Source organism: Monodelphis domestica, chromosome 6 (assembly GCF_027887165.1).
Source record: "Monodelphis domestica isolate mMonDom1 chromosome 6, mMonDom1.pri, whole genome shotgun sequence".
Taxonomy (NCBI): Eukaryota; Metazoa; Chordata; class Mammalia; order Didelphimorphia; family Didelphidae; genus Monodelphis; species Monodelphis domestica.
The window spans coordinates 180,006,439-180,031,438 of NC_077232.1; the positions used below are offsets into that span (position 1 = coordinate 180,006,439).

At 41.2% G+C, this 25,000-nt stretch overlaps 1 protein-coding gene across 3 annotated transcripts in view; it reads right to left on the reverse strand.

The window, feature by feature from the left end:
* SLC10A7 (solute carrier family 10 member 7) overlaps nucleotides 1-25,000 on the reverse strand; it is a 288,157-nt gene that overhangs the window by 85,347 nt on the left and 177,810 nt on the right. For all 3 annotated transcript variants that reach the window (XM_056802748.1, XM_001376861.4, XM_007496259.3), the window contains one exon: nucleotides 3,674-3,709. In XM_056802748.1, coding sequence (XP_056658726.1) covers nucleotides 3,674-3,709 — 36 coding nt within the window. The remainder of the gene's footprint in view (nucleotides 1-3,673; nucleotides 3,710-25,000) is intronic.

The following is a 25,000-nucleotide window of genomic DNA, read 5'->3' on the forward strand; positions in this document are numbered from 1 at the left end:
AGGACCTAATGTGTCCTGATCCATGGATCACCAAGAGTCAGATACATCTAAAACACAGCATGTGCCTGACTCTGCTAAGCATACAGAAGGAAAAAATAAGGAAAGAAGATGCTCCCTACTCCTATGGAAAACACCCAAAGGGGAGCTGAAAAAATGGGGAGTAGAAATGTATTCAAAGGAAGGCAAAAGGACCAGTGCCGAGGTGAAGCAGAGTGGAGAGGAAGCTGGAAGGGCATCAAGCATTCCTGGGGCTTTTCATGATAGGATGATTCCAAGTAGACTCATCATCAGGGTGGAATCTTCCTCAGTGAGGCAAGACAGCCACAGCAAGCTGAAGGGTCATAACCTATACTGTATATAAATCCTATTAACATAAATGGTCACAAAGTATCCTAACAGAATACCAGCAAAGGTATTTTTCTTGTATTGAGTAAAGTGGTTTCACAACTGGGTCTGTCTTGTTAAGATCTACCAAACCAACCACTGTCTCCCAATTATGGCCTCAGAAGAATGTAAGCTCCTTGAGGTCAACGCCTGCTTCCTTGTCTTTGTGTCCTCAGAGCCTGGCGTGCAAGCTGGCAATGCTTTCCTTGGGATAGAAAACTCCCAAAGTAAATTCTTACTGATGGTGTTGAGCATTTCCTGTGTTACTTACAGTCTTAGGGAGCTGCTTGGCATACTAAGAGATTAAATGACTTACCCTTGGATATGACGCCAGTATATGTTAGAGATAGGACTTGAACCCACATCTGCTGGGCTTCGAGGTTGGCTCTTTATCCACTATGACAGGTTTACTTTTTTTCCTATACTAGGTGGCTTGGTCTTACACTTGTTAAACTGAATTAAATTGAATATTCCAGAAGGGTGAGCCTAAGCTAGGGTTCAAATGAGTAGCTGGAGACAATATCATTTCTAGAAGATGGTGAAACCAACTGTAGAACATGAGCTATCCTTCAGAATTTCTGAATTCCCTTGTAGAGGGAAGGTCCCTAACAAATGAGGTTAATGAATCCCACGTTAGGTAATCATATTGTGTAGTGAGGGCTACATAAATTTCTCCCCTCCATTTGGAATCCACAGTAGTAGGGTTGATGAGCTCAACTCCAGCCCCAGAAGAGACTGCTGCATTCTCTGAACTGGGAAGTGATTCATGCTTGGGAGATGTGTGCATGGAAAGAAATTAACTTATAAAATATTTGGGGTATTACTCATGATTAAATATGCTCCTGTGCGCAGCATGGAATAACATTAATTTCTATTATAATCTTTTGTCTAATTTCTCATGTCTTAGCAGCAAAAGAAATAAGATATTTAATTAGCATTCCTTTTTAAAAAACAAACAATTTTGACTCAGTTAATAACAGCTGCTACTTATAGTTGTTGTTCATTCGTTTTTCTTGGCAAAGATACTGTTTTCTTGGCAAAAAGATTGGAGCAGTTTGTCAGTGGTTTCCTTCTCTAGCTCATCTAAGAGATGAGCAAACTGAGGCAAATAGGCTAAGTGTTTTGTCTAGGCTCACCCAGCTAGTAAGTGTCTGAGGCCAGACTTGAACTCAGGAAGAGGAGTCTTCCTGACTTCTGGCCAGGCACTCTAATCCCTGTGCCACCTAGCTGCCCACCACTCATACTTCAGTGTCTGAGTTCTTTGCCATCTGCTCTTTCATCTCCTCCTTATGATATTCCCGAGAAGCTGATCTAGACAGATGCAACTCCCTGTATTCTAAAGAAGGAGAAACTGAGTCACAGGCGTGAAGTGGGATGCAGAACATATGTTCCCAGGCCTTCCTAGAGCACAGAGACTGGCCACACACATGGGCCTGCACACAATTACTACAACCCCCACCAGCCACAGCAGCAGCTCATGCATACAGGGCGCTTTAAAGTTTGGGACTGCTTTGCCTCTGTTGTCTCATTCTGTCTTCATGACAACCCTGTAAGCCAGAGGCCATCATGATTTCCATTTTATAGACGAAGAACTTATGCCTCAACCAAGTGAAGGTGACTTAGGCAAGCTTTGGAACGCGGACTCCCCGAGTCCGAGGGTGGCGCTCCACCCGCTCCCCTGGCTGCCTCCCTAAGCGCAGTGCCTGGCTGAGGGTCACTGAGTCAGTGGTAGTAGAACCCCAGATCCCTCCAAGAGCTTGGATCTTCCCACTAGAGATGCGCTTTGGCATTCTGAGCCTCCGGTTTGTCTGTTCTATGGATGGCAACATGGAAGGCAGTCAGTCAGTAAGCATTGAGGACAACTCAAAGGAAGTGAATGTGAACTCAGCAAGCCAGTGAGCTGAGCAGAGGTGCAGAGCCACACACGGTGACAGTCCTCTGAGAGAGCCTTTGAGCCAGGAGATGCCAAGATCCTGGAGGGCAGGGACGATGGCACTAATCATGGGCTCCAGACTATGTTTCCAGGCCTCCTCGACATCATTCTCCTTTATGCATTTTCTGGTTGAGCAGGCCTAGATTATCTGTTATTTTCTAATGGCTATGATAATCCATATTCCATTTTTCTGCCTTTGCATGGTCTGTCCCCCAAGCCTGGGATGGACTCTCTCCTGCTCGTCATCTTGATGAGTTTCAGGTTTCCTTTAAGTCTCAAATCAAGATCTACCTCTCATAGAAGACATTCCAGCTGCCAGCTGGCTCGTCTCCCAAACACCCTGCATTATTTTGTATATATTTCGTATTTATTTACCTGTGTTGACCAAATGCAAACAGTGTAAGCCCCTGAGAGCAGGGTTTGTTTAATTTTTGTCTTTATGTACCCAGAGCCAGCACTAAGAGGAGCTTAGTAGTAGGCGTTTAATCAGTGCTTATTAAGTGAATAAATACTTGCTGTTGAGATGGAATTGAAGCCGGATGGCTTTACATCATCCAAATTGCATCAGTATATGGCTTCTCTGGCTTCCTGCAAGTCCCAGCTAAAATCCCCGCTTCCTCCATCCCCTTTCATTCCAATGCCTATCCTCTGCGGATGATTTCCAATTTATCCAATATCTAGCTGATTCCTACACAGTTGTTTATAGACACAGGCACCTCTGTGGTCTGACTGCCAAATGCCCGTGTGTCTGAGAGACTATGCTACGGAGAAGTCACACAAGGCAAGTACTCACGCAGAGGTCAGACGAGGCCCTAAGAGGACACGCTCAGGGCCTCTCTGAAGAACTCTGGTATCGACTGGGGGCCCTGGGAGACTGTCCAGCGTGGCGTGCCCATCCCCGGGAAGCCACTGAGCTCTAGGAGCAAAGCAGCATTGCAGCAGCTCAAAAGCAACGTTGAGAAGTGCAGAGAGATATCTCCATGCAAGCGTTCCGGTGGACTGTGGTAGAACCTCCTGGGCTCCGTCTGCCCTGCTCAGTCGCAGCAGGACCCCGACAGGATGGTGTCACCATGCTCCTCTTCCAGTACAAAGGGCAATGATCAACCAATCCCTGTTAGACGACGAGCCCCTCTTTGTGTGCCAGGTACTTAGGCACGGGGGCTGGCACAGGGAGGGCCCTTACTAAGTGCTGACTGACCAGCTGATTCATTAGGCCTAAACAACACTTCAAGATATATACATTGCAAAAGTGGTCCAAAATGATAGCAATTCTTATTTTCCTTTAATGACCTTTTTTAACAGGTTGTAAATGACTTTTAATAAAAGGTATTCAAGTCTTAACATCAAAATACTCACAAAAATCAGCAGTAGCAGTGGTGTTATAATGATGCCCTGAAAGAAATAAAAGAAATGATGATCATTTATCAGCCTGGAAAACAGAACATTCTCTTTGCCATTCTAAACTCTGATGCATGAAAAGCCTTATCCTTCTCACTTCTGTTTAATAAAATCTAGGTGATAAAGATGGGGGGGAGGGTTCAAGTTTAGTTCCCGCTGCGAAACCTCCTTAGCATCTGTCTTCCAGTTCTTTGTATTTGACACAGTTAAAAGAACATCCACCCATCTTCCTTAGGCCTGTCTTTGCCTGCGTAAGCTGAAGTTCTCCTTTCACATTCTGGGTGCATTACCGAGGTACAGGCCAGTGTCTGGCAAGCTTCCCTTCTCCAAGGCTTTCCACTCTAACTCGGATAAAGTGCCCCCTTTCCAGAAAAGACAGGTGGTTCAGTCCCAGCTGGGGTCCTCTCCTGAGCAAAGACCACGTCAGCTGTGATGAATGAGATGTCGTGATTTTGTAATGTGAACGGATCTCCCCTAGGAAATGAGCAGAGATCTCAAAACTCATTTCACTTGATTAGACTCCATGTCTCCATGGTAGAAGGCAAGTCTTTCATCTGATTTAGTCACCCAGGACCTCCTTGGTTCCTCCACCTCCCCCAGGCAGAGACAGGCAAAAGATTTGTTTTCTTCAGTGACAGAAAACAGGTTGGAGGCTGTTGCCGATCAGGCAGAATATGGGCTTTTAGGTTTCTTGGAGGCAAATCTTTAAAGCAAGTTGTGTGAGGTGGGAGTAAATGTGACAGCTCTCAGTTTTAGGGAAGTAAATGATACTTCTCTCTGTCTCTCCTTCATCTCTTGGCATCTTATGACTTAAAGAAGAAAAAAAAAGCCTTTCACAATTTCTAAGTTATTTTCTGAACTTTACTATATTCTAGATTGTCCAGGGATGTGTGTGTGTACATGGGTGTACCATGAGAGCCTAGTGCTACCTAAGGGAACCACGTGCCCTAAGCTGAAGTTTTATGAATATTTAAAATAAAGTCCCTTTGGTATTTCTTTGGCTAAGTTGCCATGAATTGGATCTAAGAGGGACCTACTTCAGACTTTTCCTGTATGGTGCCATATGACACCATAGAAGGCACCTTAGAGATAATATTCCTCTGACTTTTCCAATGGGTAAACTGAGGCACCAAAGTTTTAACTGTCTGGCCCAAAAGCAAACAGATCTGAATCCAGATCCTATGGTGCAAAGTCTAGCACTCTTTTCACTGTATCAGTGAGGAGCATCTGCTCCATGAGAGACAGTGACAATGTTTTCTCGAGGCTCTCCTGCATGCACATCTTTGGGCACCATGTCCTGCACCTTGTAAGAGCTTTTGAATTTAATAGTTTGCCATGCACATCATAAATTTCAGATACATTTTGCACTGATAAGGACCTCTTAGTTCATCCCTCTTTGTTTTACAGATAAAGACAGTGAAGATCAGAGAAGAGAAGTGATTTGTTCGTGGTTGCAAACAATAAGGCAAGCCATTAAAGTAACGGTGAAGAAATCTGGGGATGACACAAAGGCATTATTTGTATTTCTGATTTATAGACTTATTTATGCCCTTCTTTTCTCATTAGAATTTTTTAACTTTAAAAATTATTTTATTCTGCATTTAAAAAATGAATAAAATGGGCATGTCCATAGATGTTGTGTGCATGTGTGTGTGTGTGTGTGTGTGTGTGTGTGTGTGTGTAAATACAAATAGGTACACCCACACAAATATAATAAAGCGCTTTTGGTATGTGTGTCGCACAGAATCCTTTAAGGGTATGCATATAGATATGTATAGATTCATATACACACACATATTATATAGAAATGTGTATATATATGTATATTTATATAAAATATGTGTTCACACATACAAACACCCCCAAAAAAGTGTGTGGGGGATTATACATGAAACTGTAGAATTTCTGTTCTATATTGCTTGTATATACTATCAGCCTGTAGTTTTCAAAGTTGTCCTTCCTGTTTATGCTTTTTCTGGGCTTCCTCTTCTGAATGTTTTTAAAAGGTTCCTTAATGCCTTCCTCCCTCCACCCCTTGCCTGTTTCTTTCCTTCCTCCCTCTGGCTATCCTATTCATACCCCCTACTCCCAACCTTTGCTTCTCTACTCACTACCCACATTAGGAGATGAAGGGAACAAAAGAAAACCAAACACTTAAAGCAAATGGGTATAGGCAAACAAAATGAATCCCCACATTAGCTGCATCCAGAAATGTTTTCCTAATTCTGCACCTTGAGTCCATAGCCTTTCTGATAAGATGTCCCTCATTACAATGTAGGCTCCTGATGTGAAAAGATTGTTTCATTCATTGTATTTGAATCTCCAGTGCCCACTCAATACCTGGCACATAGAAGACCCTTAATAAACACTTTGATTTATTGATTGAAAGATAGTTAAACAAAATTGACATAATCAGCCCTGTCTGAATCCGCACGCCTTTCTCCTCTGTCTTTACTGCAGCAGTCATGCAAAAAGAAAAAAAAGGGCAATAAAATATTTTAAAATAAAGGCTCTGCTTCTGACTTCCAGATTTCAAAGTGATGTCTTAGCTACTGTTTCTCATCCTTTCCAAGGCCCTGCCTTGGGCCCCCTTGCCCTAAAATATCCAATGTCCTCTGCAGCCTTCTCACCATGGAATATGCCTCTGACTGGCTATCCAACCCCTTTCTGACATTGGTGAATTCCTCATAGGCCAGTCAGTCTTAATTCCCCTCCTAGCTCTGCTTCTCATTTCTGGTCTTCAAAACAAATGTCTCCTCTCCCTTTGGTACCTTTCTCACCATCTTTGTGCATATTCTTGTTTACTCTTCATGTTATATCCAGGACATCCTAATTCTGCTGTGGCTGGATATATGAGAAATTAAAGCTCACCTTAGAGGATTCCTGCCTCATAATAATCTGGTCCCACACAACACAGACAATAGCTGCCCACTTCTAATTCTCTGGTTGGGTCTTGGGGGCTTCATGCCACATCGGTGCCACATTAGGTCTCATTCTCGCTAAGGATACACCACTAGCCTTCTTGATTCAGGTTTTCCATTTCTTTTCCAGTAACAGTATCACAGGGCAGCATGCTGTCCCAGAATTTGCTTCCAACATTGCACTGCCCTCACATTGAGGCTTGTGCATACTTAATTTTAGATTTATGAATTCATAAAGATGCCCACCTTCTAGGAAGTGGTTCAAAATCATGGACTATCCTTTTGCATGGGCACTTTCAAAGTACAGAAATATTGCATGAAACAAGCAGCTTTTGGGTGACTCAGAATCTCAGAGGAAGAAAAGATCTCAGAGTCCACTCTGTCCAACCTAAGAAAGAATTGCCATGATGGCATCATGACAAATAGACATTCAACCTCTTCTTGAAGACCTCCAAAGAAAGGGAATCCAGTCCCTCTTTCGGACAGCTTTAACTGGTAGGAAGTCTCCTTCCCAACTCACCTCACCCCCAAAATAAGCCTATATTTGCCTCTGGGCAATTTCTATCCATTAATCCTCTGTATAACACATTTGAGGGCAATTATCATTTCCTCTCTCCCAGTCCTCTCTTTTTTTTAGGTAAAACATTCCTATGTCCTTCAACTAATCTTGCTATAGTCTCAACTCAAGGTCCTTCAGCATCCTGGAATATCTGTCCCCTCTGGATCTTCTCCAGCTTATCAGTGTCTTTTAAAGCGCAGCCCCTACAACTGAGCACATGCTCCAAATGGGTTCTGGGCAGGGTAGAGAAGAGAAGGACCATCACCTCCTCATTCCTGGACCCTATGGCTCCCAATGCTGCTTAAATCACATGAGCTTTCGTGGACACCTCACTATATTGGAGACTCATTGAATCTTCAGTCTGCTATAGTCCCCACATGGCTTTATGAGGAAGATTTGTCTAAACCCATTAATCCTTTCTTGACTCAAGAACTTTTGATGACATTAGTACTCCCTGATAATAAAATTTCCTAGATGGGAGAAGGGAGGAAGCATTTACTTCCATGTGCCAGGCACTGGGCTAAGCACTTTTCCCAAAAATCATCTCATTTGAGGGTTAGGCTCAAAGCCTTTTATTGGGCTTTCTAGCATGGCTGAACACAATGATTTACCCTCCTACTTGATTTCACTGGGATAGGGAATAAGTCCAGACAACATGCCTTCAATCCTGACAGGTTCATCAATCCCACAATGGAATCATCTTGGGTTCCTGGTGAACATGCTCGAGGCAACCAAATGTACCGGTATCCCTTCCACATCATGACTTTCCCCATCACAATTTTGATATATTGTGGGTCGGCATAAGAAATTAAATGGGAATTTGGGGGGAGCTTTGCAGAAGCTGCAGAAAACATGCAAAGGCCAGCAGATGATACAGAAAAAGTTTAGAAACTCATAAATGCATAAAATATATGCAGAATATTGCATAATATCAACATATTTTATCTTCTAATACCATAAACATATGTAATTTCTTTTATTGTAAATACCCCACAAAAGAAAAGAAAAAAAACTCATTTTTCTTTTCTTTTCTGGATACAAAGGGAGGGTCAAAAAACTTTACATGGATTTTCCAGATCATGGAAGTGCTTCCCATGATGTAGAAAGGAGGCCTGGACTCAGTCCTTGGTAAACCATAGAGCACTCTAGACCAGGCAGTTACAGTGGAGAAGGGTGTTTTCACGGAGCATCGTACTTAGTTCCTCTCTCTGCTGGGGATGAAAGGAAGGCCCTGAGAAATGTGCCCTTGGGTGCCTCAGAGAAGGAGGATCTGATGCATTAAAAACATACGCAACAACATGAACACTCAGCAGATATCAGTGGTAAAGTGGGTGAACTATAAATTGCAGCTGTGATAGCAACTGTTACTGAATGTCAGAAAGGCAAATAAAGAAAAATATGTAATTTTCTATCTAGTGAATTGTGGAACAGAGCACCATTTACAAACACATCAATCCCACTCGTACTCCCTCTCTTTTTCTGGATGAACGTTGTCAAAAATACAGTGTATCAAAGTAAACAGATTATAGATTAGCACTTCCAGCCAAAGATGCTATCTATTCTTTTGGATTCAAGGTCAAGGCAGTTTTAGCATCCTCTCAGCTGGGGTGGAGTGTTAAGTTCTTTGACTATAGCCCATAATGGAGTCAAAGTTAAAAAAAAAACTGACTGCCTTTCATTAGCTGCTGAAAAACTTCCAGGAAATCCATTTACACCTCTGATGTGAAATATTGGCTGAATATATTTCAATGATTTTAGTGGAAAGGGAAAAAAAAGTAAAACCACTCCTTGACCTCAAGCACCAATCAACAAAACGTAGCCCTACAAGGCTTCGGGCCCATTAGAGAACTGTAAATGCACTTTTCTGTAGCGGGGTTTTTGTAAAAAGCACCATCCAGGAGAGCTTTCTAGGTTTCCTTTGATTTGGAATGATTGTAAAAGGTCAGGCGAGGTGGGTACAGTTTTATGAGCTGTCAAGAACGTCATACAAGGTTGAGATGCAGAGGAAGGCCTCTAGCATCCCGGGTCACCTTGTTAGGACACAGTTGTTTAAAGCTGGGATTGCCCTTTGTCTTTCTTCATACACCCAGGGTTCAGCCCCAGGCCTAGCACAGAGGGAGCCCTTCATAAATGTCTGCTGAGTGCTGCCCCTCTCTGCATGGCCCCAGGAAGGCATGGACAACAGCCATCCAAGATGAGGAGGCATAGGTGGGTGAAGATAGCATCACTGGGGGGAAGATTTGCATTGATGAGATCACAGAGCCTCTAAAATAAGATCCCTCCCCCCAGAAGCCTTTCATTGATGTCTACTTGTGACATGGTAGTAACTCTGTGCTTCAGGAAGCACAAACTCTATCTCAGATCCTTCCAAGTTGACATGGCTATAAGAAGAGATTAGGTCATGGATCTCTCTCTGTCTCTGTCTCTTACTACCCCCCTTCTCCCCCTCCCTCTCTTTCTCTCTTACCCCCTTCTCTCCCACTTTCTCCCCATCCCTGTCTCTTTCTCCCCACTCTGTCTCCCTCCTTCCCTCTTCCTCTCTCTCCCCATCTCTGTGCCTCCCCCATCCTCCCTGTCTCGTCTCTCTCCTACTCTTTCCTCTATACACACAGAGCCACTTCACAAGGTCTGCTCACAAACACGCCCTGGGGTAGTGACCTGCCTTGGCCACAGGCCTATAGAATGACTCCTCTCCTCCCCATCCAGCCCTGGAGAGTTGAGGTATTAATCAGGTTTCAGGATAGTCCAAATGGCTTGGACAGACCACAAAGTCAGTGTTTTAGACGTTCTACTACATGCTACTTGCAGGGCAGGTGTTAGGAAATTTTCCAAGTTTTCTCTTCTCTATGGTATAACTTTGTGTTAATAAGCTGCTTTTGGGGGGACGTGGGACAAGAACTTTGGCCCTGAGGAGGGCATCAAAAAGAGGATATATAGAGGTCAGGCTGCAGCCTCATCTCCTCTGACTCTGCTGCTGAGGATGAGCCTCTTTTTCTTTCACAGATCCTTGCTGCCCTCGTGGAATTTGCAATTTACAAGTGGACATACTCAATAAAAGACCCAGTTACACGACACTAATTTTACAACACTATTTGTAATCATGATGAATGCTTTCATGTTTATTTTAATAAAATATTGGGTCCCTCTTGTTTAGCCTTGGTGGATACTTCCCAACAGGGTCTCAAACAAGACCCCTTCAATACCACATTTCTGGAAAAGCAGTGAGTTCAACTGTCTTGAAAGGAGGGCTACAGCCTTTCATTCTGACTGTCTCAGACTAATACTGATCATAGTAACCAGTTAGAGGTGGTTGCCTCTTATCTATACTGTCAAAGTCCTGGCATACATGGATCTATAGACTCTGCTTTCATATAATCAACATTAAAAATGAGTGCTTAGCTCTCGATGATGAAAGAACAAATGAATGAATGAATGAATGAATGAATAAGGTAGGACTCGAGTTGTTCCATCTGACCTGGGACCCTTCCTAGCTGGGCACGTCGCTTAACCCCCATTGCCTAGCCCTCACTGCTCTTCTGCCTTGGAATCAATATATGGTAATGATTTTAAGACAGAGAGTAAAGGTTAAAAAAAAGACAGGGGACAGCTAGGTGGCTCAGGGGATAGAGAGCCAGGCCTAGAGATAAGACATCCTGAGTTCAAATCTGGCCTCACTATATGACAGTAGGCACTTCACCCCCATTGCCTTGTCAGCACCACTCTTCTGCCTTGGGACCAATACCCAGTTACTGATTCTAAGATGGAAGGTAAGGGTTAAAAAATGAAAAAAAAAGACAAGGAGGAGAATAATCTAGACAGAGCATAGGAAAAGACAGTAGAGTGAGATGAGAGAGGGCTTTGGAGCCAGTCTAAAGGCAGTGACAACTGCAAGGGGGCTGCATGACAACACACCCCTAATATTTTGAGAAGTATGGTGGAAAGGAAGGAATGAGCTCTGCCTGGGACACAGTATAAGGAGAGAAAGGCAAGCAGAGGATAGAAGGGGGGCCATTGAGGAGTCAGGACAGAGAGGACTTTCAGAGAGAGGGTATCAAATGTAACTTCCAAGAAAGCCTGAGGGGGGTGGGGGGCCTGGTCACTGACTGGCAAAGCTGTAGGACCCGGCCATTTCTGAGAGCATAGATGATCCCGAGCAGGTGATCCAAGGAAGGAGGGTCCGAGAGGACTGGCCACAGCATGTACAGGGCTCTGGAAAGGCTTTGTTCTGGAAGGAGACTGAAGATGCTGAGCCAAGGGATGAAGTAGGAACAATGCCGAAGGAGGACAGAACCCCAGAGCCTCAGGAGATCACCTGCAAATTCCCAAGTTGTTTTTGTTCAGTCCTATGATTTCATTCACGTGGGATCCCCCACTGGTGCAGAGAAGCCCCTGTTTTAAGTTTAGTCTTGGAGGGATGCCTGAGACCCAGGCTTCTCTGTGTTTGGGGTGAGGCTGGAACCCGGGACTCCCTGACTCCAAAGTCTACTCCCTATCTAGAAGCTTCTGGTACCTCTCACCAAAATAAATTCTGATAAATGCTCTCAGAAATGGTGTCTAACTTCCCTAAATACCCAATCCTCTTCTCTCAGCAGACCATCTCCCTCCTACTTACTGAGAAAATCAAGACCATCTCTCATGCGCTCCCTCCTGTTTCCCGCTTCATTCCTCAAAAACTGTTGCAACCATTGCACGGCTTCCCCATTCTCTCTTCCAGTCTCCGAGGAGGAGCCAACCTTCTCCTTAACAAGGCTCATCCGTCTGCTTGTGGCCCTGATCCTCTCCTATAGGACCACAAAGCATTCATCTCCCTCCTCCCTCGCCTCTAGTCTTTCCTGTTCAGGCAACTCTCACAAGGGCAGGCCTACCTTGTCTTCCCTAGACTGCCCTGCCCTGAGCCACGTCCCAGATAGAGAACCTTCTGTCTTCCCCGCTTCTCCTCCCCAGCAGCCCAGCCCATCTGGTGTGTGACCAACCCGTCCAAGGCAGCCTGCAAATGGTTCCACCTGAATCCTGCTCCTTGTTAGGCGCCCCTTTCCTTCTGGCCCTCCCTTCTCTCTCCCACCCACTGAGCCGCTATGGCTGGGTCATGCTCCTGCATGCTCCGTCTCTAGTGCTCTCTCAGCTCCACACCAAAAGATGCGCCAGGCCCCCCGGGGTGGATCTGGGGTTAACCTGTCTGCCTCTCTGGCCTCAACCAAAATGGGGGTAATCCCAGCACCTGGTGCGAGGATTCAATGAGGCAATCATTGCAAAGTGCTTAGTGAGTGCTGGCCCATTTCCTGTCTTTCCTTCAAGTCTCCATGCTCTGGAGGGAAGATGGCACCCCAGAGTGGTAGCCCAAGGTGTCTTTGCAAAGCTTGGAGCTGTTGGCACCCACCAGAGTCAGACTGCTCTCCAGAGGCTCCCCTGCACCCCTATGTGTAGGAATGTAGGACCGTTTGGGCTCTGTCACTTCCACTGCCAGCACCAGCCTTTACACCATCATTTGTTTGTTTGTTTTTTCTTTTTTGAATTTTTACTTTGTCTTAGTAACTCCTCTCAAACAGAAGGGCAAGGGGCTGGCAACCAGGGTCACCAGATGGGAAGTCTTAGGCTGGATTCAAACCCAGGACCTCCAGACTCTAGGCCCAGAACTATCCCACAAAGTAAGTCTTTTATAAATGCCTGTTGGCTCAGCCAGGGCCCCCTGATTCCCAGTGGAGCAGGCCACCCCACCAGGGCAATACAGGAAGTAGGCAAGTTAACATCCAGGAAATCTACATTATAGCTAAACAAATTCTGAGGATGTTCTCTTGATTGGTTCTTAAAGAAATTGTAGATTAGTAATGGTACATGGAAAACCAAATCTAAAACCAATTGGAAATTAAACAATATGATACTCCAAAACCGTTTAGTTAAAGAAGAAATCATAGAAACAATTAATAATTTCATCGAGGAAAATGACAATGGCGAAACATCCTTCCAAACCTTTTGGGATGCAGCCAAAGCGGTAATCAGAGGTAAATTCATATCCCTGAATGCTTATATTAACAAACAAGGGAGAGCAGAGATCAATCAATTGGAAATGCAAATGAAAAAACTGGAAAGCGATCAAATTAAAACCCCCCAGCAGAAAACCAAATTAGAAATCCTAAAAATTAAGGGAGAAATTAATAAAATCGAAAGTGATAGAACTATTGATTTAATAAATGAGACAAGAAGCTGGTACTTTGAAAAAACAAACAAAATAGACAAGGTACTGGTCAATCTAGTTAAAAAAAGGAAGGAAGAAAAGCAAATTCACAGCATTAAAGATGAAAAGGGGGACAGCACCTCCAATGAGGAGGAAATTAAGGCAATCATTAGAAATTACTTTGCCCAATTATATGGCAATAAATACACCAATTTAGGAGAAATGGATGAATATATACAAAAATACAAACTGCCTAGACTAACAGAAGAGGAAATAGAATTCCTAAATAATCCCATATCAGAAATTGAAATCCAACAAGCCATCAAAGAACTTCCTAAGAAAAAGTCCCCAGGGCCTGATGGATTCACCTGTGAATTCTATCAAACATTCAGAGAACAGTTAATCCCAATACTATACAAACTATTTGACATAATAAGCAAAGAGGGAGTTCTACCAAACTCCTTTTACGACACAAACATGGTACTGATTCCAAAACCAGGCAGGTCAAAAACAGAGAAAGAAAACTATAGGCCAATCTCCCTAATGAATATAGATGCAAAAATCTTAAATAGGATACTAGCAAAAAGACTCCAGCAAGTGATCAGAAGGATCATTCACCATGATCAAGTAGGATTCATACCAGGGATGCAGGGCTGGTTCAACATTAGGAAAACCATCCACATAATTGACCACATCAACAAGCAAACTAGCAAGAATCACATGATTATTTCAATAGATGCAGAAAAAGCCTTTGATAAAATACAACACCCATTCCTATTAAAAACACTAGAAAGCATAGGAATAGAAGGGTCATTCCTAAAAATAATAAACAGTATATATCTAAAACCAACAGCTAATATCATCTGCAATGGGGATAAACTAGATGCATTCCCAATAAGATCAGGAGTGAAACAAGGATGCCCATTATCACCTCTACTATTTGACATTGTACTAGAAACACTAGCAGTAGCAATTAGAGAAGATAAAGGAATTGAAGGCATCAAAATAGGCAAGGAGGAGACCAAGTTATCACTCTTTGCGGATGACATGATGGTCTACTTAAAGAATCCTAGAGATTCAACCAAAAAGCTAATTGAAATAATCAACAACTTTAGCAAAGTTGCAGGATACAAAATAAACCCACATAAATCATCAGCTTTTCTATATATCTCCAACACAGCTCAGCAGCAAGAACTAGAAAGAGAAATCCCATTCAAAATCACCTTAGACAAAATAAAATACCTAGGAATCTACCTCCCAAGACAAACACAGGAACTATATGAACACAACTACAAAACACTCGCCACACAACTAAAACTAGACTTGAACAAATGGAAAAACATTAACTGCTCATGGATAGGACGAGCCAATATAATAAAAATGACCATCCTACCCAAACTTATTTATCTATTTAGTGCCATACCCATTGAACTACCAAAATACTTCTTCACTGATTTAGAAAAAACCATAACAAAGTTCATTTGGAAGAACAAAAGATCAAGGATATCCAGGGAAATAATGAAAAAAAACACATATGATGGGGGCCTTGCAGTCCCTGACCTAAAACTATATTACAAAGCAGCAGTCATCAAAACAATTTGGTACTGGCTAAGAAACAGAAAGGAAGATCAGTGGAATAGACTGGGGGAAAGCGACCTCAGCAAGACAGTATACGATAAACCCAAAGATCCCAGCTTTTGGGACAAAAATCCACTATTCGATAAAAACTGCTGGGAAAATTGGAAGACAGTATGGGAGAGACTAGGAATAGATCAACATCTCACACCCTACACCAAGATAAATTCAAAATGGGTGAGTGACTTAAACATAAAGAAGGAAACCATAAGTAAATTGGGTAAACACAGAATAGTATACATGTCAGACCTTTGGGAGGGGAAAGGCTTTAAAACCAAGCAAGATATAGAAAGAATCACAAAATGTAAAATAAATAATTTTGACTACATCAAACTAAAAAGCTTTTGTACAAACAAAACCAATATAACTAAAATCAGAAGGGAAACAACAAATTGGGAAAAAATCTTCATAGAAACCTCTGACAAAGGTTTAATTACTCATATTTATAAAGAGCTAAATCAATTGTACACAAAATCAAGCCATTCTCCAATTGATAAATGGGCAAGGGAAATGGATAGGCAGTTCTCAGATAAAGAAATCAAAACTATTAACAAGCACATGAAGAAGTGTTCTACATCTCTTATAATCAGAGAGATGCAAATCAAAACAACTCTGAGGTATCACCTCACACCTAGCAGATTGGCTAACATAACAGCAAAGGAAAGTAATGAATGCTGGAGGGGATGTGGCAAAATAGGGACATTAATTCATTGCTGGTGGAGCTGTGAACTGATCCAACCATTCTGGAGGGCAATTTGGAACTATGCCCAAAGGGTGCTAAAAGAATATCTACCCTTTGACCCAGCCATAGCACTGCTGGGTCTGTACCCCAAAGAGATAATGGACACAAAGACTTGTACAAAAATATTCATAGCTGCGCTCTTTGTGGTGGCCCAAAACTGGAAAATGAGGGGATGCCCATCAATTGGGGAATGGCTGAACAAACTGTGGTATATGTTGGTGATGGAGTACTATTGTGCTAAAAGGAATAATAAAGTGGAGGAGTTCCATGGAGACTGGAACAACCTCCAGGAAGTGATGCAGAGCGAGAGGAGCAGAACCAGGAGAACATTGTACACAGAGACAAACACACTGTGGTATCATCGAACGTAATGGACTTCTCCATTGGTGGTGGTGTAATGTCCCTGAACAACTTGCAGGGACCCAGGAGAAAAAAACACCATTCATAAGCAAAGGATAAACTATGGGAGTGGAAACACCGAGAAAAAGCAACTGCCTGAATACAGAGGTTGAGGGGACATGACAGAGGATAGACTTTAAATGAACACTCTAATGCAAATATTATCAACAAAGCAATGGGTTCAAATCAAGAAAACATTAATGCCCAGTGGACTTACGCGTCGGCTATGGGGGGTGGGGGGGAGGAAAAGAAAATGATCTATGTCTTTAATGAATAATGCTTGGAAATGACCAAATAAAATATATTAAAAAAAAAATAAAAAAAAATAAAAAAAAAGAAATTGTATCAATTTTCTAAGAACAAATTAATAAAGTAAATGTAAAGCTCCTTCTTATCCCCCTGTATAGGTTTACCACAAATACAGCCCTGGATGCTAATGATCTGGTCACTGGGCTGAGGTGAGCTGAGGAAATTTGTCTGACTTCCATAGGGAGGTGGAGCCAGCTGGCATCTGGCCTCAGGGAACCTGGGTTCCAATTCTAGCACTGACCCTTACTCTTTGGGTTGCCTTGGAGAAGTCACTTGTCTCTTCATGCAGGCTTCCTCTTCTGCATGATGGAAATAATACTATGTCCCAGGGCAGCTAGGGAGCCCAGGAGAGAGTATCAGGACCAAAGCTAGGACCTGGGTTCAAATGTGATCTTAGATGCTTCATGGCTGTGTAACCTGGGGCAGGACACTTCACCCCAATAACCTACAGCTTGCTGCTCCTCTATCTTAGATTGACACTGAGACAGAAGGTAAGAATTTTTCAAAAAAGGACAAAAGAACACTATGTGCCTCAGAGCATTACAGTAAGGAAAGACAGCTCGTAAACTTTAAATGTTAGCAGCAGAAGTCCTCCCCCTGGGGGGAGATGAGAGGCGGTGCTCCCAGCTCTCAAATTCTAGGATGCTGAAGGTTAGACAGAATGCACTGCTATCTGCCCAGGGGAGAGGAACAGGCCACACACAAACCATTTATTCGGCTGTGCCATCCTAATCCATATTGCTGCAGGACCAATGTGGCTATAAGATTCATAGTTTTTGAAAACACAGACAAAACCATGAGACTGTGCTTGAGTCCATGGGGTCTGGAGAGTCTGATTCCTTTAAGCGGTTAAAGCTATAGGTGAAAGAGTCTGTAAATGTTAATTAAGGAGCTATAGACTTATGATTTTTTTAAAAAATCTATATTTTCTTAGTGTCAACTCACAGATAGAAGGGAAAGGGCTAGCAATCAGTGCTAAATGACTTACCCAGGGAAACAAAGCTGGGAAATATCTGAGGTCAGGTTTGAACCCAAATCCTCCTGACTCCAGGCTCAGGACTACCTTGAAGCCCCCCTTATAGATAAAATCATTAATATAAACCAAACGAAGGTTGGTGCTGTGGAGAGAGCCAGGCTGCGGGTCAGAGGAGCTGCTGGTGCAACCGTGGGCCAAGAAGAAAGCTGAAAAATCTTGGCAATGAATCTGGTTAGTGAGTGACCTCTCAGGGCCGTGGGCAGCTTTCTAAGATGGAAAGTCACCAGGAACTGCTGGATCTTTCAATCCTGGGAGCTCCTCACAGAGATGAAATCCTGGGTCCAGATCCAGTGACTGATACAGAGCTGGCACTGTTGAAATACCTCCTAGACTGGAAATCACAGGAGTAGAAGCTATGGCTCCATCACTAACCAGCTGCATTGTGTGCAAATCACAATCCCACTCTTGGCCAGAGTTTATGAAACAAGGGGGCTGTTCTAGCTGACCTCTAACATTCCTCCTAGCTCAAATAATCGCGATTCCGTGACTTTATGGCTGCTACAAAGCAATTCAGCACTTTCTGAATTAAAAAGTATTTAGAGGGGAAAAAATCCTCTAATGATGGGGTAAACACCATCAAGGAAGGCAACGGATATGGGGGAAAATTGAAAATTGATGTCAACATCATTCTTTTGGTTGCCCAGCAGAGGGCAACTTCTACACACGAGCACTCCTTTCTAGCTGCCTGATGAGAAACTCAAAATCAGTGTGCCTCACCAAGAACTGTTGTGATTTCTAAACTACGTCACTTAAAAATGATATAGTCTATTCTTGTGAAATAAAGGTTGCTCCTAACAGGAGCTATAAAATGGCATGAAATTTTAAACAAATAATGAGCAATTGAGTCTATAAAGAAAGTAATAAGTATTTTTTGTGTTCATTCTGTACAAGTAGAATTTTACTATGATTACATTACTTTAAATGAAGGGTCCACTTTGTTCCCAACTAATGGAATTAAGAATAGCTAAAACACAGATAAGCAGAGTTTGAAAGGCCTTTCTGTTATCATCATTTTGAACAGACTTTCAAATATAATTTCTGTGTGTGCATAAAACACTATACAAATGAAACTATTAGAGGTATAGCTAAATATCGTTATTACTTAAAAATGACTCTAATTAGTATGTAAGTTTTAATGGAGATCATGAATATGGGAATGAAGAGGCTATGTTTATATCTATTGATGGACATATGGAACCTCATAATATGGCTTACTAGATATGAATAGATTGTGGGTCCAATTATATATTGTAAATGTTTGATATAACAGAGAAACAGCACAGCAAGGCAGATAAAGAGCTGGTTAGAGTTAAGAAGATCTAGGTGGTGCAATGTGGATAGAGCACAGGGACTGGAATCTGTTCTAATCTGGTCTCAGACACTTAACTAGCTGTGTGACTCTGGGCAAGTCACCTAACTATTGGCCTCAGTTTCCTCATCTGTAAAATGGGCCGGAGAAGGAAATAACCAACCATTCCAGTATCTTTCCTATACTTTGACCCAAATGGGGGTCATGAAGGGTAGGATGTGATTGAAAAATGACTGAAGAATAAAAAGAAGATTCAAGTTCTGTCTCTGAAACACACTGGGTATAGGAAGCTATGGTAAATCTCTTAATCTCACAACTTCTCAGGCAACTCTAAGGCTAGAAGAGTTGCTTATCTTTGAGGAGTGAATTTCCTTGTCAGAAGCTTCCCATATAGATAACAAATCCAAACGATGAAAAAAAAGAGAGGAAAAAATGTGGGTATTAATTTTTGTCCCCAACCTACAATCCACAGAGTTGTCATGCTATACATGACTATATTAGTGATAGGTTGCTATAGATGGATAATTGAACTGAGTTAGATATAAACATACATTTATAAAGGAGTACAAATAGCAAGGGAAAAATTCACTCTTTTTGCCTCCATGTAGAAAGTTAACGATAACAAATCTTTAAAGTTTGCCAAAAAATTCAAATGGTTGAAGTTCTTCTTTGGAAAAAAACTAATTTCTTGGAAGGTCACATAGTATCCAGTGCCATTTTGATTTCTTTTTCATTCTCAGGGTTGCCATAGCCAAAGAATTCATTACCTGGTGATTAGCCTCATTATACTAACCTAGATTGATCCTTGGGTAGTAGAATCATTTTGTAACTAGGACTAGTTGCATCTTTCATAACACAAAGACACAAATGTTGAATTTCAAAACAACTGTTCTTGTTGAATACAAACTCTATGGAATCATCTAGACATAAAAACACCAGAGCTATTAGATTGCTGCTTATTCTGATGAATTAAGAGTTGAAAAGAAGCTCAGAAACTTTCTAGTCCAACCCCCACTTTTTAAAAATAATGAAACTGAAGTTTGACTCAAGAAGTGACTTTCTGGCCTATGGTTACAAATATGGCTTATGTATACTGTAAGCTTTCCCCTTTCTCAATCAATCCATCTAGGCCTCTTTTAAAGGGGGGATTCTAAAGAACTCTCTTTTGGGGGGGTTACAATATCAGGCAGTAGGGAATGCCACAAAATAAGATCTTTATATATAATTTCTCTAGACACAACCTCCTGATTAAAACTGATATTTTTATTTTGGTAAAACTGTATGACTGTCGATGTATCCTCCAATTTCTTAGTGAAATTAGTTTGGTTTGAGGTAGGAATTCTGTGGGCTTTTTCAGAAACACAGCAGCAATTACTGAAAAAAAATAACCCCAAACCCCAACCTCGGATCACATATGAATGAATGATTTTCTTTGAAGGCTAGATAGAGAGGCTGGTAAATTGTTACAAAGGGCTTTTTCCTAATTGCCACTTTTTAAAGTTTGCTTCTACATCTGGGAAATTAGCAAACAAACATTCAGACGAACTGAAAATTGCTTCCAATCGTTCTCCTGTTAATACTGTTGAAACCAAATTTCTTTTCAGTGACATTTACAACTAAAATGTGATTTCCAGAATCATTGAAATTGACAAAAATATTCTGCTCCCATGAAATGAGGTGGCACTAGGTGGCGCTGTGGTACCTTCCAGAGGAAGCATCTACTTGGAAGTTCCTGGTGGAAGAATGAGGGCTGCTTCAGTAAATTTAAATCTACTTAAAGAGCCTTGAGTAATTCAAATGCTAACAAAAAAACCCCCCCAAACTCCTAAATTATGACTGGTGGCTTCTCTGAAGGCAATCTGAGCCCCTTATATAACTATTCCCATTTTCTAAGCCAAATTATTGAAATATTTCTTAATAGAACAGATGCCATCATTTAGGAGACAAGTCCTCTAAAAACTACCCTTAAATTGTTTGTTTGTTTTTTTACCTTTCCAAACAATCTAAAACAAAACTAATTGTAGGATTTGTAACAAATAATTTTATTAAAATGTTTTGCCGTTCTCTCTTTTAAAAATATTACTGGCACTTTCCAATGGCAATGATCTCTCAGCACTCAAAAAATAAGAGACGGCAGATGAGGATAAAGAGAATGAAGAGGAAGAGGAAGAAAATGAAGAGAGAGAAGAAAGGTCAAGCAAGCAAACCAATCAACACATCAAATAATTTTGTATTAATGAAAATTCTATTGGGTAATTTTAAAGTTAGTGATCTGTTCTGTCTTCTTGAGCTAGAGTATAACTCATATATTTTCTTGTATCTTTAGAAATTTGACTGGGCTACACAACCATGGCTTTTAGTGTGTGTGTGTGAATGCTTTTGCAATGGAGAAGACCAAAATTATTTAAAGTGAAAATCCCCAAACATCATTCATTAACTGAGGAGTGAAATTATTCATCTATGAGTCTTCCTGAGACATTTCATTATGGATAGATCATTTAGGAGTTGTTTCTTTTGTAAGGATGTGAAATCCTTGATGAGTCAGGGGATGGCTGGCATGGTCAATATTAGCTCCTGAATTAGTTGATGAGTCCACAGAATGAATAAAAATGTAGTCTTCTTTTCCTTTGGGGTCAGGGTGGTAATGACATCCTGATCATATCTAGTTCCTTTATAATTACGATGGAAAATGAAGCATCCAATCATGACCAGAAAAAAGTATGTATCACATATTTGGTAGGGGAGGCAACACAGGACAGTGTACTGAAAGACTGCCTTAAAGTCAGAGACATGGTGTATAAAACTAGGCTAAAGTAGCTTTAATCTCCCAAAGCCCCAGGAAATTCTAAGACTTGAAGTGTAAGAAAAACTGATCTATATTGGCAGAGTGGATTTTCTTCTTGAAAATTCTCTATACCCCTGAAATCCCAAATCGGACCCCTTCTACCTCCATCCCCCTCCTGGACAAAATAAATAATAATAAATAAGGAGGTTGGCATTTAATATTCCCACTATAATTTGGGATTAGCAACCTAATCTATATGACATTCTTGATTTTATGAAATCAGAAGACACAAAGAAGTTACAATTGAATGGAAGGCCAATTAATAGGTTTTCCTTGGAGAGGTTAAAAAAAAAGAATTAGCAGAATTGGTTTTATTGTAAGAGCAAAGGCAACAATAAACATATTTTCATGAGACACTGGGTCATCTTTGCCTTGCATTGCTCTGGGTAGACATAACTATCCTACTGAAATGGATGTTAAGAAAACTAAACAAGATTCTTCAAACCAAGTCAACAAATATATGAAAAGTGAATAACTTCATTAATACAAATATGGGTGGGTGGGAAGGAAAGTATCTGTGAATCATCTATCAATGTAGGGAAGGAAATTCCCCTACAAACAGATGCAATTCTATAGAACTTCATGGACAATATGTCCTAGAGGCCTGACAAAGGCACACAGAAGTTATTTAAGTAATTAAGTGACTAGTCCAAGACCATACATCTATAGCATTAGCTCTATAAGACATCTTGGAGGTCAACTAGTCTACACCCAACCCTTGTTTTAAAGGAGAAGAAAACTGAGGCCTAAAGAGGTCAAGTGATTTATAAAAATTATACAGGTAGTAAGTAACGTAACCAGGATCAGAACTAAAGTCCTTTGGTTTCAAATTCACTACAATGAAGCGACCTTCTTGACTTTAACCAAAGCACTCTATCTAGTATGATACGTTTGCCTTTGGTGAAAAGAATATTGTAAAATAAGGTTCACACTGATGAAATAGAAGAGGTCAACAGCTTTTAGACTAATCCAAAGCCTTATTTATGTGTGGGTATTATGAATATTTTGTCAGGAAAAGAAGTAGAAGAAACACTGGTACTGACCATTATCCCACTTGAAAAACGGTAAGGAAAAGGCACAGACATAGACAGCTATCCTTTCATAAAGCAACTGCCATGATAAAGATACCAAAAGGAACCAGAAAATAGCTCTGCTATCAATCATTTGGTCTCATTGCCAAATAGAAGGATGCAGAAGCCATGTGCAACACATGTTTAGAATATAAACTTATTTGGGATGCATAATAGAGGAGAACAGTAGAGGGTTATAAGCTGGATATCCTCAAAAAACAGCAAAGATCAATACAGGGAAAAATAAATCTGCAAAAAACTTGCGAGAGAATATAGATCATCTCATAAACACTCAGAGATGAAAGTGGGAGGAGAGTTGAAAAACAGATCTGTTTGCATTTCTCTCACAAAACATTTTCATCAAAAGTCACAATGGAACCCTGACATTTGTAACCTCTACCCTAGTCCTTAATGTATTGTCTGAAGAAGCAATAGTGGCATTAAAGGAAACTAAGATGGTCAGATCAGTGAAGGAAACCATGCTAGAAATGACAAAGAAGTCTATGCTAGAGGTGATAAAGTGGGAGAAGGGATCAATTCTCAAGATACCTAAAAGAGTGGAAAAGGTATAGAATGGCTAGGAGAAAAAAACCCAGACTCTCTAGGAAAAAAAAAAAGTGTTCAGAAGGATATCAATAACCACTGACTTATATAACCACTTTCTTATCTCTAGAAAACCTTTATGAGAATGATCATAACTCTTATCTATCTATCTATCTATCTATCTATCTATCTATCTATCTATCTATCTATCTATCTATCTATCTATCTGTCTGTCTCTCCCTCCCTCTCTCTGTCTGTCTCTCTGTCTCTCTATCTTTCCATCCATCCATCCATCCATCCATCCATCCATCCATCCATCCATCCATCCATGCAGTATTCTGGATGAATATAAGAAGTCAGGTAGTCTTTCACAAACTGTCTTCTACAACAGGTAACACCTTCCCAGTTCTATACAGTGTCCCAAAAGTCCTATTGGTGTAGTGTTTTGTTTTGTTTTTTAAAATCCTTCCCTTCCATCTCAAAGAATCAATACGGTGTATTGGCTCCAAGGCAGAATTGCAACAAGGGCTAGGCAAGGGGAGTTTAATGACTTGGCCAGTAGTCACACAGCTAAGACATATTTGAAACCAGATCTGAGCCCTGGACCTCTCATCTCTGGGCCTGGCTCTCAGTCTACTGAGAGTCTTATTGCCACTTATTAGCCTATTAGTGTAGTTTTAATGGCTTTTTTTTTCTCTCTCTCTCTGTCTCTGTCTCTCTCCACATATATATATATATATATATATATATATATATACACACACACACACAAACATATACGCACATATATGTGAATCATCATGGATATGGAGCACTTAGGGACCTCAAAGTTCATCTAGGCCAACCCCTCATCTTGGAGGTAATAAACCTGAAGCTCAGAGACACTAAACAATGCCCTCAAGGCCATATAGGTAGAATCAGGAGTGAGATTTGACCTCAGGTCCTCTGACTGCAAAGCCTGTGATTTTTTCCATTGTACTATACAGGCCTTATTATTATTATTGACTGAACGATAGAGAACAGACACATTTTTTAGGTATAATATAAAAATGTTATGCTAGTACTGTAGATACTGGTTGATTAAAAACAAAATACATAATGACAAACCCTACTATTAATTCATAATGAATTGAAATGATTTTAAAATTTATTAAACACAATAGTTTACATACATCTAAAAGTAGCAATACATATATTCAAGACTTACTATTTATTCAGTATACAGAACGTAGGTATGTTTTCTTGGACCAGCACTGAGTGTAGGCAATAAGCTAGGTCTTGAACAGGAATTAAAGGCAGGTCTGACTGTGTGATCAACTGCGCAGTACTTGCACCCCACCCCCCATCTCAGCCTTATTTTAAGACACCAAAAGACACTCTGTGGTTATGAATAATGGAAGGGTTTTCGAAAAGCTGAAATTGTGGGTAACTCAGGGCAGAGAGGGATGGTAGAGGGAAGGTGGCAGAGATATATGACTAACAGAGAACTGTGCCCTAAGAGGAGGCAGCAAGGAACAGGAGAACAGAATTCTGGATTTGGAGTAAAGCCTGCTTTCAGATCCTGGCCCTACTGACACAACCTCTGTGATGTGGGCAAGTAGCTTCCTGTATAGGATCACTAAAATGCAAGAACTGATGACCTTCAAGTCTTTGGTTTTATGATCTGAGAAATGAGTACAGGAATTAGCTAAGCTAGTCATGTGGGAGGACAAGGGCTAGCAGGCAGACAATCTAAGTAGTTCCCT